The sequence below is a fragment of the Bidens hawaiensis genome, unplaced genomic scaffold, assembly GCF_021521415.1.
Source record: "Bidens hawaiensis isolate Kalapana, Puna unplaced genomic scaffold, B.hawaiensis_p1.1 tig00014401_1, whole genome shotgun sequence".
NCBI lineage: Eukaryota > Viridiplantae > Streptophyta > Magnoliopsida > Asterales > Asteraceae > Bidens > Bidens hawaiensis.
This window is the reverse complement of record NW_027492244.1, coordinates 192,706-207,782: the sequence shown is the minus strand read 5'-3', so window position 1 is coordinate 207,782 and position 15,077 is coordinate 192,706. Positions and strand designations below refer to the sequence as shown.

At 37.3% G+C, this 15,077-nt stretch overlaps 2 protein-coding genes across 2 annotated transcripts; both read right to left on the bottom strand.

The window, feature by feature from the left end:
• Positions 1–3,979: 3,979 nt before the first annotated feature.
• On the bottom strand, positions 3,980–4,879 carry LOC143546537 (uncharacterized). Its single transcript, XM_077038191.1, has 2 exons — positions 4,775–4,879; positions 3,980–4,732 (listed from the first exon to the last, which is right to left on the bottom strand). The coding sequence occupies exons 1-2, from the start codon at positions 4,877–4,879 to the stop codon at positions 3,980–3,982; spliced, it is 858 nt and encodes a 285-aa protein (XP_076894306.1).
• A 6,856-nt stretch (positions 4,880–11,735) lies between these two features.
• LOC143546536 (serine/threonine-protein phosphatase 7 long form homolog) lies at positions 11,736–12,793 on the bottom strand. Its single transcript, XM_077038190.1, has 2 exons — positions 11,936–12,793; positions 11,736–11,843 (listed from the first exon to the last, which is right to left on the bottom strand). Exons 1-2 carry the CDS (start codon positions 12,791–12,793, stop codon positions 11,736–11,738), a joined length of 966 nt encoding a protein of 321 aa, XP_076894305.1.
• Positions 12,794–15,077: the final 2,284 nt, after the last annotated feature.

The window sequence follows — 15,077 nt, the reverse complement described above, 5'->3', positions numbered from 1 at the left end:
TTACAATGATCCTTAGTTAACTAATTTCCTGGTTTCACTTTCTTCTTGCCATAGCCGCCGCCACCAATACCCCACCATGGCCAACCCCTCTGTCCACCAAACATCCACGGCCACCCGCTGCCAGGCCAAAATCCACTACCTGGCCAGCCTCTGGTGTAAGGATATGGGTATGGTCCCCCACCATAGCCTCCACTGTATCCTCTATCTCTTCCGGGTTTGCCATAACCTTGATCATATCCATCACCTCCGCCATAACCTCCTATATCTCCACCATATTCACCACCCCATCCACCTTCATATCCGCCCTCATCTCCACCTTCACAATCTTTATCTTTTCCATATCCACCTTCACAACCATGACCTTTTCCATATCCTCCCTCGTCTCCACTTTGATGTCCGCCTTCATCTCCACCTTGATGTCTGCCCCCGTCTCCACCTTCACGACCACCCTCATCTCCGCCTTGATGTCCGCCCTCGTCTCCACCTTGATGTCCGCCTTCGTCTCCACCTTCATGACCACCCTCATCTCCACCTTGATGTCCGCCCGCGTCTCCACCTTCATGACCACCCTCATCTCCACCTTGATGTCCGCCCTCGTCTCCACCTTCATGACCACCCTCATCTCCACCATGTCCACCCTCGTCTCCACCTTGATGCCCGCCCTCGTCTCCACCTTCATGTCCGCCTTCATCTCCACCATGCCCACCCTCGTCTCCACCTTGATGTCCGCCCTCATCTCCACCACCACCACTGCATTTTATTCCAGTAACACCACCATCTTTTTGGTCTTTGTGGGGTCCTACCACGCAAGGCTGATCACGGACCACCTCCTTCTTCTCCACGAGTTCTCTTGCTCCTTGTGTTATGGTTGTTGTACTCTCGAACACAATAAAGAAGATTGCAAAAACTAAAAGAGAATTAGAAAGTAGTATCTTCATTTTGTGTGATTGTATGATCTGAACATGCATCGTAGGACTTCACTTATATAGTACTCCGTACAAGTGGAGTGAGTAATTAACCATCCTCGTATTTACTACATAACCAATCTAAAACGTAACTTATTTACTTTTATTGGAGAATGTAAATGGTTCAAGTAATTTTAGATTTGTTATTTAACCACAAGAAACTAACTGAAGTAATTTATGTTATAATCAATGCATTTCAGCTTCTGAGTTCCGTATGATGGTGTTCTTTTTACCGTTTTAGGTGCTCAAATAAATTCCTTAGTGCGTGTGCTAATAACCCAAAATAACCTACAACTATTTATTTTAGCAAAGGGATGTCGTTTTGAAATAACTAAATCTGATTATTCTTAAATACATACTAATTTTGAAAAGGGGGGGGGGGGGGGTTGTATATTTAAACGATCATATTTATTATATTTTGATGATGTACCGTATACTTAAAATGGTTACTCAAAGTCAATTCAAATCTATAGTATAGTAAATGAAAATTGACAGTTTTTAAAACGAAAAAATCACGAAAATAGACAATTTGACTTTGGAACTTAACATAATAGAAATTGACTTTGAGCCAATTTAAAAAATAGGCATCCAAACCACTAATCAGGCAATGCTAAATAAGCAACGACGGTTAAGGCTTAGCTCTGATGTTTAGCCGAATCAAATAGTAATACACATGTAAAGGATGGTTAAAGTTTTGCCGGGATTAGCCCTGCTTTTAATCGTCAACTAAGATTTTGCCCATGTTGTGCAGGTGCACTGTTTTAATTGATTGTTTCTTTGGTCTCCATTGTAGATTGAAGTTTTTTTTACCGGCTTAAACTTAGTTGTGATAGTCGACACTTCCTATTTGTCATCTCCTTATTGGCCTGTTTGGATTTGTCTACTTTTAGTGATGTTTATTTTGTTAATAGTTTAAATGTCAAATTGTCTACTCTTGTAACCTTTTCATTTGAAATTGGACTAGTATGTTGAACCGTCAAGTTAGACAGTAATCAATTCAATGAGTTGGTTTTATCTAAAATGCAGCCCAAAGAAGAATGAACATATAAGTTAATTTGCTTGGGTCCTTACATGGAAGAAATAACCAAAAAATGTAGTCACATGCTTTGTCATGACTGCATCAAAAGTGCTATGTCAGCTCATGGCAAGTGCCCTACATGTCTGGAAATGATCACCCGATCACCCCAGGGGCTCATAAGGATTCATCCTTCAGATACACTCTAAGCTACATGTGAGCATAAGAAACTTTTTTTGTAGTAGTATTACAATTGTATTTGTGATCACCTTTCATCATATGAGAGTAAGCCAACCAATATTTGAAATCATGTTTATGTATTGGCAGATACATGTAATCACAGAGTATTGTGTGTTGTTTGAAAGTAAGATCATATATGATCAACATTAAACAAGACTTTTTTTTTTTATTTTTTTATTTCTGTTTGAAAATTAGATGTTTCTTACCTTAGAATGCACCGATATATGATATATAATATACATACATATAAGGTTTTACTTAATTAATTGGGTTTAGCTTTAAAACTGAAAAGGTGGTGATCATGTGAGCTGAGGATGGAATTAAGCTTGTTGAAATTTCATACAAAATAAACTCTTCTTTCAAATATGTGATGTCCACGAGTGTAGAGTTTGGTAGTAAATGGGTTGATTATATGATGCAATCTAATGGAAGGCTTGAATGTGGATATGACCTCTTGAATTGTACTGATACGTCGAATATACATGTTTGCCAATAAAATGTATAGTTTGTTTAGATATGGATTGTATTCTTCATCGGGTAAGTATGGCCCTGTTTGAGTAGAGTATTGGTATTTTTATCCGTTTGGGCTGTGTGTCGAATGTGGCCTAAGTGGATTTTAGAAATTTATGAACCGAGCCAATGGTTTATTTATATTTGTATAGGGCCTAAGTTAGGAATTTTTTTTCATCATGTTTATGTAGAAACTAATAATCTTGCTAACAACATAAACCGTGTATGGTATATGGGGTTGCATGTTGGTGGTGGGAGGTGGATGGTGGAGGCAAGGGATGAAGAAGGAAGATAGAAAGTGATGAGGGTAAGGGACGAAAAAGAAGTGTTTGGGGCCACTTTTATGCCACATAATGAGGTGTTTGATAACAAGGCATGCTAACTCAGCATCAACATCAGACTATATAGTTAACCATCTGTTAGTCGCAGACCTTTAAAAACAAATATGGCTTAAGTTGGGGCAGTCAACAGTAATGTCGTTAGTTGAGACTGTTATTTGTCAATAAGGTATAACTTGGATTATTTAAAACTAGTTTACCCAACATTATAACAAGAGATCATCCATAGCTACATAGACTTATAGGTGTTCAATATCCTATTTCAAATCGATTAAATAAAAAGACAAACCATATCGAAACCATTGAAACAAAACAACTAGCATATTCAGTTTTCTATTTGGTTTTAAACCAAAACATAAGTAGGTAATTGTTGCCATTATAAAAACTCAATTTGATATTGAAGAATTTCCGGTTACATATATTGATATGTGCATTTTTTTATTCGTGTACACACTAAACATTTCACCCATCACAAAACACGAGAAAACGAACCAAGGATGTGGACAGATTATCACACTGAGGGCCACGGGATTGATTAAAACCGACAATAATACGTAAATAACAATAATTATAATAAACGAATCTTTGTATTATTGATTTGTAATTTAAACGGATTGTTACAAATGATGGTGGTCGGAGGTATTTATACCCTCACCGGCGGTTACAATCTACTGTCACGACGGTACGTATAAACGACGCAACCCTTCGTTTATTTTCTAACTAATTACAATAATATACACAAACTATCTATTAATTACACTTTGTACCCTAACTTTGTTAACAGAACATTCTAACAAAGTTTATCTATTCCTTAATAAACTAACGAAATATTTAACGAAACTTCAACGAGATCGATGATTAACCAACAATCACCCCCTTAATCTCGATCTTCAACACGGCTTGCTTTGTCTTCATAGTAGTGTAGTTAAACTATGTATGAGATGAGTCTCCGGATCTTCTTTTTCTTTGTTTTTCCATTTAAGGCATTCATATGCGAAGTGACCATATTCATTACATTCATAGCACTTGAGATCACTTTTGTCTTTGTTTCCGCGACTCGCATTTCCACGTCTTCTTTCTTCTTTGAAAGGTTCTCTTCCTTGTTCTTTGTCTTGGCTTCTATTACCACGACCTTTTCCATGACGCCAGTTCTTAGGATGATTACTAGCCATCAAAAGCTTTCTTTCGTTATCGTCTTCTGGTTCGTCTTGACTTTTAAGGCGTTCTTCAAAAGCTATTATTCTTCCTACCACTTCTTCAAATGGCATTTTGTCAATTTCCAAATATTGCTCGATAGATGCCACGATTGGTAGAAATTTCTTTGGAAGTGAATTGAGCAACTTCCTTACAATTATCTTATCCTTGAGATTGGAACCAAAACTTTTAAATTTGGATCTTATGCTTCCCAATTTTCCAGAGAAATCACTCACGGTTTCATTTTCTTTCATCTTTAACTTCTTCAACTCGCTCCTTAATGTTTGTAGACGTGCTTTCTGAACTAGATCCGCTCCTAAGTGTTGAACTTTTATCGCGTCCCACACTTCTTTTGTTGTCGGGTGTTGTGCCACTTGCATCAAAATATATTCTGGCAACGTTTGTAGGATCATTGCCTTGGTCGTATATGCCTTCTTTTCATCAACTTCTTCTTCTGAACTTACCGCTTCCTAAAGACCACAAGACTTTAAGATTGTCTCCATCAATAATGCCCATGTCGTATAGTTTGACTCAGTCAATTTTGGACATTGAAGAGATATATTCCCTTGCTCACGAATTTTTGTTGATCCACTTGATGAATCTTCTTTGCTAGACATATTTACTTCTTACTCGATTGAACCGCACACATTTTTGCTCTTACCACACAGGATTTATTTGCCACACAGGTGTTTGTTTGCCACACATGTCTTATTGCCACACAGGACTTAGGTTGCCACACAGGTCTTAGATGCCAGCCACACAGGTCTTACTCTTGCTCTACGAATCACGAAGGTTCGGAGCCACTTATTCCAAAAGAATCACGAAGGTTCGGAGTCTTGCTATTCGAATCACACAGGTTTGAATTGTTTATTCAAGTTTTTTAATTTTTCCAAAATCAATTTCTTGAATTTACTTCCAAATATAATTGTTTTTAAAATAAATTTTTTTTTACTTTCTAAGTAATAAAACAATTAATGTACTTGTATTAAAAGAATATATTATTTCCTTGTATATAATTCTGACTTTTTGTAAGTGCATACACAAAAGCAAAACTTTAACCTTCCTTTCCTCTGTTCCTTTTCCGATTAACAACGTACTGACTTTTCTGATTACCACAAGTCACGCCGGCGGTTAATAAAATCAAATTCTCCTTGGTAATTGCCGGAAATATCTATCGCCGATCTTTCAACAGGTACTATTTATCCGTCTTCTTCCCTGGATATTTGCTATTCTCCGATTAGGGCTTCGAATTTGGGGTTTTTAGAGCCTCGCTCTGATACCAATTGAGGGCCACGGGATCGATTAAAACGGATTGTTACAAATGATGGCGGTCGGAGGTATTTATACCCTCGCCGGCGGTTACAATCTACCGTCACGACGGTACGTATAAACGACGCAACCCTTCGTTTATTTTCTAACTAATTACAATAATAACACAAACTATCTATTAATTACACTTTGTACCCTAACTATGTTAACAGAACATTCTAACAAAGTTTATCTATTCCTTAATAAACTAACGAAATATTTAACGAAACTTTAACGAGATCGATGATTAACCAACACACACATCTTGTTAAAACTCACATCAATCCTCCCCCCCCCCCCCAAACGAAATAGATTTTGGTTTCGATTGAAATGTATTCAAACTGTGAAAACTGAACTAAAAAATTGAGAAAACCAAAGCCCAAACAGATGAACACACCGTATATAGGCATTTAGTATTATAGTGCGCCAACAGTATAACACAGATTGATTATTGAGGACATGGAAGATCTTAAAAAAATATCAAATGTATAAGCGTTAGTGTGCTTCTCTTGTAGGACTTGACTCAACAACACACTCTAGATGTGATCGCATAGAGGAAAGAAAAGGAGGGTTGAAAGAAGACCAAGGATAAAGTGGAATGACGGTTTGTTTATCATGGAAGAAATAAGATTTGTTTTTTTTACAAATGGTGTGTATTTGGGACCACTAATCACTTGGGGGGTTGGCTTTGTTTTTTAATCACAAATGGGGTGATAGTTTTTAATATTGGCGAATTAGAGTTTTGGCATAGGTGTGTAAGAGAATGTAAGAGGGTTGTCAGGTGAGAGAATGTTATTTGTATTTGGTTGTGGCGAATTAGTTAAATTGCATTTGATAGTGGCGAATTACGTAAACTGTGTTTGGTAGTGGCGAGTAAAAACGAGGTCACGTGACCAACTACTATTAGCACTTAGTATTGGCGAATAACCTTAATATTACTTGATATCGGCGAGTAAGGGGTGCTTCGAATCTGTCAAAATTAAAATTCTTACGTAGTTGGTTTGGTTTATTAATAGAAGTTGTTGGCATATTAAATAAAAAATTGTTTTGTTGAAAGATTAAATGTAGGTTGTTGAAAGATTAAATGTAGGTGGTTGGAGATATAATGAAACGTTGTTGCTTGTATATGATCAGATCAAGTTATTCTTACCAACAAACATAAATCAAATTTCATATTCTCTTCTTCAAAATACAAATGTTTGATCCTATTTTTGTTAAGTTATATTGGGATGGTAATGTATCATACGAAAATGACATTATTTCGTGTGATGATTCCACCAGAAACACTATCCTTATTATTCAACGTAAGATTTCATATGAAGATTTTGTGGATTTGATCTATCAACATCTTCAAGTTCAAAAAGAATTTTACAAGCTTACTTTGAAGTTATATTACACTTATTTAGGCGTTTACGAACCAACAGAGATTTTCAACAACCATAGCCTAGATGTGTTATATTTCTTAGCTTCAATCGAGGTTAATTTTCGCCCTAATGTTCATGTTATTATCAAGCCAAGAATTTCCATCCAGCAAACCAGTTGTACGGACATGCTTCGTGGGTTATCGGCGGTAATTGAGGCTCGTCGACAGTCAATCTATCCATATGAAGGGTTTGCGAACCTACTTGAAGTCGGTCCATCTACCAGTTTTCATGAAATGGCTGATGCTGATGATCAGTCGGAATCATAAGTTGAGTCATGTGGTAGTCAAGAATCTGAAGCAGACCCGTCATCCGTGGAAACCACTGATGATGAAGAGGATGAAGATGAAATTATACCACAATATTACTCCACGAATGTACAAGAATCCTCACATGTAAACGTTAATTATTCTCATGATCATGAGGAATTAAGAGCTTATGAAGCCCCTGATTTTGATGAAGAGGATGACCATGGAGGTATGGAACAAAAATGTTCCTTACTTAGTGTGTGGGTATGTACTTTGAAAACAAAGCTGATATTATGCTTGGTGTTCGGGCGTGGAATATCAAATGTGGCAAAGAGTTGTATGTTGTTGAAAGCAAACGTGATAAATGGAGAGCAAAGTTCTACTCAATAAATCCCAAGTGCAACAACAATTTTAGCATCGGTCCACCATGTAATTGGTATGTTTACGCTGTTAAGAAGAAAAATGATCACATGTGGCAAATTACTATATGGGTTGACTCACACAACTGTTATGGGACGGTGGTTGGAAACAACAATAGAAGTTTGAAATCTAGAGATATTGCAACATGTATCATCCACAACATGCGTAAAGACATTGCATATCCTATAAAACAGATTCGAGCATCTATAAAAGATCAATTTCACATCGATATCTCTTATAGCAAGGCATGGCGAGCTCGAAAAGAGGCGATTGAGAGGATTTACAGTTCATGGGAGAGTAATTTCCGAGAATTACCGCATTACATTGCAGCATTACAAGCGGCTAACCCTGGTACTGTTGTTGAATGGTTACATGCTCCAGCTAGATCATCTGAGTGCCATACTTTTAAATATGTGTTTTGGGCATTTGGGCCCTCAATTAAAACATTTCTACATTGCATGCCTGTTATATCGGTTGATGGTACTCATTTGAAGGGATCATACAGGGGCAAAATGTTAATAGCTGTCACCAAAAATGCAAACAAATACATTGTGCCTATTGCCTTTGCAATAGTTTATGAGGAAACGATAGAAAGTTGGACATGGTTCTTTACACAATTGTGGGTGCACATCGCAGTGCATCGGAGGAAAAAGTTGTGTGTTATTTCCGATAGACACAAAGGTATTATTAATGCCCTAAAAAACCTTCAAGTATGGAGTGAGAATTCGGTACACCGATTTTGTTTAAGACACATTCGAAGCAACTTAATGCAAAAGTTTAAGGTGTCTAGATTAAAAAGACTTTGTTGGATTATTGGCAGCACCACCCAACTAAGGAAGTACAATCTCTCGGTTGGTTTAATGAAAAGAACCGATCCACGAGCGTGGGAGTATCTAAATGCTATTAATGAGGGTAAGTGGACGCTCTTGAAAGATAAGTGTAACACCCCGACCAAAGGCGGATTATACATCGGGGCGCCACATATTGTTTCATTACTCGTGACACTATTGGGTGTCAATATTTAATAAATACATTCATTCGCGCACGCGCAAAGAAGACATAAGATAACATAAATCATCATAAATCAATATATTATAAATCATAATATTCGAACAGCAATAACTTGTCTTGATACATTTTAATCTAGGTCCAAAATAAAGAAAACTTCCTACGTGTCCTCGAGCTCCAAAAACAGCTACTGCAAACCTGAACATGTGTTAAAATAAACGTCAAACACTTGCGTGTTGGTGAGAAATCAAGTTTAATACAATACATAGATAACAATAAAACTGCGCGCAACATGTGTATGTCTGGTTTTCAACAAGGGTGTAATCCGATCGGGACCAACTCTAAGATTCATACTCATAGACTGCCAGTGCTCACGATTGAGCTCACAAACAAGAAAGACTGTGCAAGTGTAAACAAAAGAGAAAATCATAAACGATAGTTCTCCCGTGTTCATCTAATGGTACCATGAGAACTGCGGAATAGACCGACAAGACGGTTAATGATCCATACATACAAATAAACAGCCAAGTCTACGTCCTCAACACATGGGATACTGCGCGACTAAAGTTCATAAACAGATTAAGACTCTAAGTTTGTACGAACACATGAACATCCCAAAACATTAAAATAAAAAGGGATTAGGTACGAGATTACTCACTTGATAAACGACGCGGTGTAAGATAAAGCAAGAACCAACTTTAAACAAGCACAAGTTAACCTATAAATAAGATTATTGTTTTAATGATTTGTTTTAAGTCTTGATTATAAGTTAGCATAATTAATAAGTAAATTATATAATATAATATATTTTACCGGAAAAGCAGGGCAGAACAGGATAGAAGACGAAGGCAAAGAGAGAGGAGACGGCAGAGGAAGGACAACGGCAAGGAGCAAGAGAGAACAGGAGAGTTTAAGTGCTTTGTGTGTGTAGTGTTAGGAAATTAACATTATTATTTATAGGGAAACCCTAGGGAACACAATCCCTAAAAAAGGGGAAAAGATCTCCAAAAAGTAAAAGATTCCAAAAGCAAAAGATATCAAAAGATATGGCAGCTGCAGGGGGGCAAAGGAAAAGCTGACAGGTAACAGTAAACAGGCATGCGCGGGTCAGATAAAGGTATTGGTCAAGCATGGAAAAGCAGATCTCAAAAGATAATGTAAGTCACTTTTTCTGTCAACCAATGGGGTTGGTGCGCATGCTGCGCCAAAAGTGGCTTTTCAGACATAAGATAGGTCAGGTCAACAGCACAGAAGATAAGACAACACAAAAGTAAACGGCTGGATTAAACAGAAGAAAAGACTCAAGACATAGCGCGAGAAAGATTGAGCGCGAAGGCAGACACAGAAGGTCAAGAGTGCGCGAGCGCGAAGGCAGACAGAACCAACCTTAACGCGTCGCGGGAAGAACTACATTTCTAAGCGCGCCGCGAGAAGAACTTCAATTCTAAGCGCGTCGCGAGAAGAACTATATTCCTTAGCGCGTCGCGGGAAGAACGGTATCCATAGCGCGCCGCGGGAAGAACTAAAATCCTTAGCGCGCTGCGGGGACAGTTCGTCTCGCGTATCGCAGTAACAGGTGGTCTTCACGCAGGCTTCCTTGTAAGGAGTCTGGCGCGTGGAACTGCGCAGACAACCTTAGGCGGGAAGAAACAAAGGACAAGGAGTTCAAGGCTTAAGGGCGGGACGGCGACAAGAGGGAAAAGAAGGCGGAAAGAGAGAAGAAGAGGGACGGGACGGCGGAAAGAAAAAGAGAGAAAGAGGCGGGAAAGAAAATATATTATTATTATTAAAAGTAAAATATAAGTATAAATAAATATTAAATCATAAAAGAAAGAGATCGGATCAGAGAAACGGGTACCTGGGTCGGGTCGGATCGGGGCAGATGTCACAATAAGAACCACCGTCGTTGGGGGAACCTAACGACTAACATTTCAGAGAGTTTAAACAACGCATTGGGGGGAATAAGGTTGATGCCCATTAAGGCCATTATTAATTGTACATTTGAAAAAATGGTCCAACAATGGTTAATGCACACTGAGATTGCATGGAATTGTAACACAAGGTTACCCCCTCGCACATGGACAAAGTTTCAGGAGCGTGATGGGCGGTCGCGACAACATAGTCTGATAGAGTATGATTTTAGACGAGGGAGGTACAAGGTCGTATCAAGAATACAATTTAACTCAACCGGAGAAAATGACTACACCGTCGAGTACTTGAAAAAAAAATGCACATGTGGTAAGTGGCATATGGAAAGGTTTCCTTGTTCACATGCTATTGCAGTTTGCCATAATAGAGGGGATTCACTAGAAAAAAATGTTCATGAATTGTACACAACGGGGGCATACAGAGCACAATATGATGGGGAGTTTTTCCCACTGGCTCACCCGGATTATTGGACGGACCCGGGTTGGAGGATTAAACCAGATACGTCCAAAATTACCACATCACGTGGTAGGAGGAAGTCTAGAAGAATTCATAACGAGATGGATGTTCGTCATTCTGACCAACCAAAAATTTTTAGATGTGGAATATGTAAACAAGTTGGTCATAAACGGAATGCTTGTCAATCATCACACCAATGATTATTATTATTTAGTCATAGTTGGTTTCATTGTAACTAATGTTGAATTTTATTAATATTGTATTTTATTGTTGAATTTTAATTGTTGAATTATATTATCTAATAGAAAAACTCTATTAATCTTGAAGGACATTACAGAACATTCAACACACAAATTTAACATTATATAAACATAAGCTACAGAAATAAAAATAGACGTGTGCATTTATTAATGCTTGTGCTTGTTTCTTTTTTCAGTGCCACACGGTTTTGGTACTCCTGCATTAACACGTGGTAGTCTTCGACTCGTCTAATACTGTGCAATTTATTATGATCTTCAACACTCAAAAGGGTTTTGGTAGGAATTGGCTGAAACATACCAAATTGTCTTAAGACCCTACTAGGAATGTGGGGTTCGACAATGTGCCAACATATGAGATAAGTTTCACTCCTCCAACACTCTTGACCGTTTCTATAAATTTCAGGAAGATTTTGTAGAATATTATCATACGGGCACCACAAAAATTGAAACTCGGATAAAGAATGAAACATTGACCGGTAGACGCCCACAACGTGCGAGGGGTTGTGACGACGCGATAGCGGACCACGCCATCTTTGTAAAAAACACATGTTAGTGAATTTTTATAAACACACATATAACACATTTCAACATATTTTATAAAATAAATTATCAAATAATAATACCGTGAACCATAAAGTCTTACTCCAGTCAATATCATAAAATGTTTTTGGAGCTATTGAGGGAAATCTTTCCCAAGCCCAAAACTGCAACAGTAACATAGCACCACCGATCTCTATCGACTTAGGATCAACGGCTTTACAAAGATTTCTATATAAAACTGCAAGAACGGCACTTCCCCAACTAATCTGACCGCATTGATTTAAATCATTTATGTGATTTAAAAATTTGACGTGGACAAAGTTGTTGGCGGATTCACAAAATAATGTTCCACCGATTATAAGTAAAATTATCGCTCTTGCTCGTTGCGTACATTGAAGTTCGGTGGCATTATCAAGAAGTTGAGTCTCCTCGATGGCGTCCATAACAAACGTCATGTTTATTCTTTGCGAACTGATTTCTTCACTGGTGATCTCTATACCGGTCAATTCTAGAAAAGTTGTTATAATTTCATCATCTGACCATTTTCTTTCAATACCACACAATACCGTACCCTCAACCCGTAAACCAAACAAAACTGCCACATCTTGTAAGGTTATAGTTACTTCTTCGAATGGCATATGAAACGTGTGTGTTTCTGGACGCCATCTTTCAACTAATGCAGATACTAGAGCATTGTCAACCCTCCATGTCTCACATTGAAAAATGCCCTCGAAACCAGCCTCACGTATATAACGCATAACATTTTCAGATAGTGGATTTTTACGAAGGTAAGACCACAATTTCTCATCACACCTTCTCAACCTAAGTACACCCTCATCATTCAAATTTTCTGCTTGATAAAATGCATAACCAGCTCTATGATTGTTTCTTAGAAACAACAAATCATTGACCAAAAGACCGGAACTGAAACGTTGTGTCATTTTTTAACAAGAACAATAGCAAATATTATTGAAGGTGATGGTATGGTGATGAAGTTAATTGAGAAATGATACATAAAGATGAAGTTAGCATGCATATATATAATTCTTGTATATTTGAGAAATTATCTCTGGTGTCCATCAACATTTTATTTTGATTTTATTCTTTTGAATTTTGGATTCTTGTGGGTTGCATGTGATGTCTGCAAATTTCTCTACATCTACAAGAAAGCTGTCCATCAACAACATTTTATTGTGATTTTTGAGAGATTCCCATGGTTTAGTCTAATTATGAATCTTTTTTACTTTTGAATTTGTTTTATGACACCCCATACGTTTATTCGAAGCACCCCTTACTCGCCGATATCAAGTAATATTAAGGTTATTCGCCAATACTAAGTGCTAATAGTAGTTGGTCACGTGACCTCATTTTTACTCGCCACTACCAAACACAGTTTACGTAATTCGCCACTATCAAATGCAATTTAACTAATTCGCCACTACCAAATACAAATAACATTCTCTCACCTGACAACCCTCTTACATTCTCTTACACACCTATGCCAAAACTCTAATTCGCCAATATTAAAAACTATTACCCCATTTGTGATTAAAAACAAAGCCACCCCCCAAGTGATTAGTAGTCCCAAATACACACCATTTGTAAAAAAAATCAAGAAATAATGGGTATCTCAGAGAAAGAGCGCGGCGCAATGCGTCGACGTTCTTTGAGGCTGAACTTGAACTTCATAAAGGTTGTGCCAGTTCTGTATTATGGAAATTCTATTAATAATGTGGCTACAAATAGTATATAATTCTATTACATTATAACTCTTTTTTAACACCGGTTAGAACTATCCCAATACCCAAATAAGGCTTCCGAACATGGGATGTCAATGAACACCGTCAAGATGAAACCTACCACTGTGGGAAAACCTCATTGAATCAAGTTTTGAACCTGAGATCTCAAGCCTAACCATCTCTCCAATGTTAGGAATATTGGATTTTAATAATCCTTATTGAATGGTATTGGCCGATAATAATCCCTATTCATTTTATCGCCACTGACGGTCCCAAATTCAAAAAAGTTGGCCCTCAACGGTCCCCGTTAAATATGACTTAACGGCGTTATAGTTATTTCTGAATTTCAAACCAATGTTTTAGGGCTTTTGATCGTTAGGAGGATACGAGTCGATTGGTGTAAAACTTAGTTCGAAACAGTGCTTCAAAATGACGAATCAATGCTTCAATTCGGGTGTTTGAACTTACAATTAACCAAAATCAAGTCGTTTAGATCATTATTTGGAGCTAAGTTTTATATCATTCGACTCGTAACTTCCTTCCAATTAATAGCCCTAAAAAGTTGTTTGAAATTCGGAAAAAAAGTATAACGTCGTTAAGTCCTTTTTAACGGGGGACCATTGGGGGCCAACTTTTTTGAATTTGGGACCACCTGTGACGATAAAATGAATATGGATTATTATCAGCCAATACCATTCAATAGGGATTATTAAAATCCAATATACCCCAATGTTATTGGATCAAAGACCAATTGCTATTAAATTACAGCTCTGATTCAAATTTACTATCAACCACAAAAACATAAAATGCTAATATAATTGGTCTTTAAAAAATATTTAAAGAAAGATTGTTGATACAAATGTTAATAAAATTGGTTACTACAAAATTACAAGTACTATCAAAATAATTTCATATATGTTATTTTACTATAAAGAAACAAGAAACTGAGTGATTGTTCGATTTTTTTTAAAACTAATTCATTTACATATATAGTCTAATTACACAACTAACATTCATCCATCTTGACAGTTGCATCTGCTGTACATTTTCTAGAAGAGGTTGCTTATGAAAGAAACTGGATGCCATCTGTATCACCCCAACCCGGAATGAGTTAATGTGTCACAACCTATAGAGGTATACAGAGACGAAAGACATAATTCCACTAGACGTTAATCTTCGTAAGCATCTTAAAGTTTATTCCACTCTCTCCACTCTGCCCAAAGTAAGTAATTTGTGAACCTATGTGAGGGAAAAGTTTACGGAGTGAGCCAAATGTTCAGTACGGATAAAAGGTTCAAATAACAATAAATGACAAAATAACAATATTAGTGACATAACTTAACATGTATAAAATGATACGATAGAAAGTAAAGCAAGCCAATAAAATAAATCATATCATATGGATGATACCCATGAGCCGAAACATATAACATACCAGTGGGGCTACAAGTCCTGCAGAACTATGCACCCAAAATAGTGTGATGGG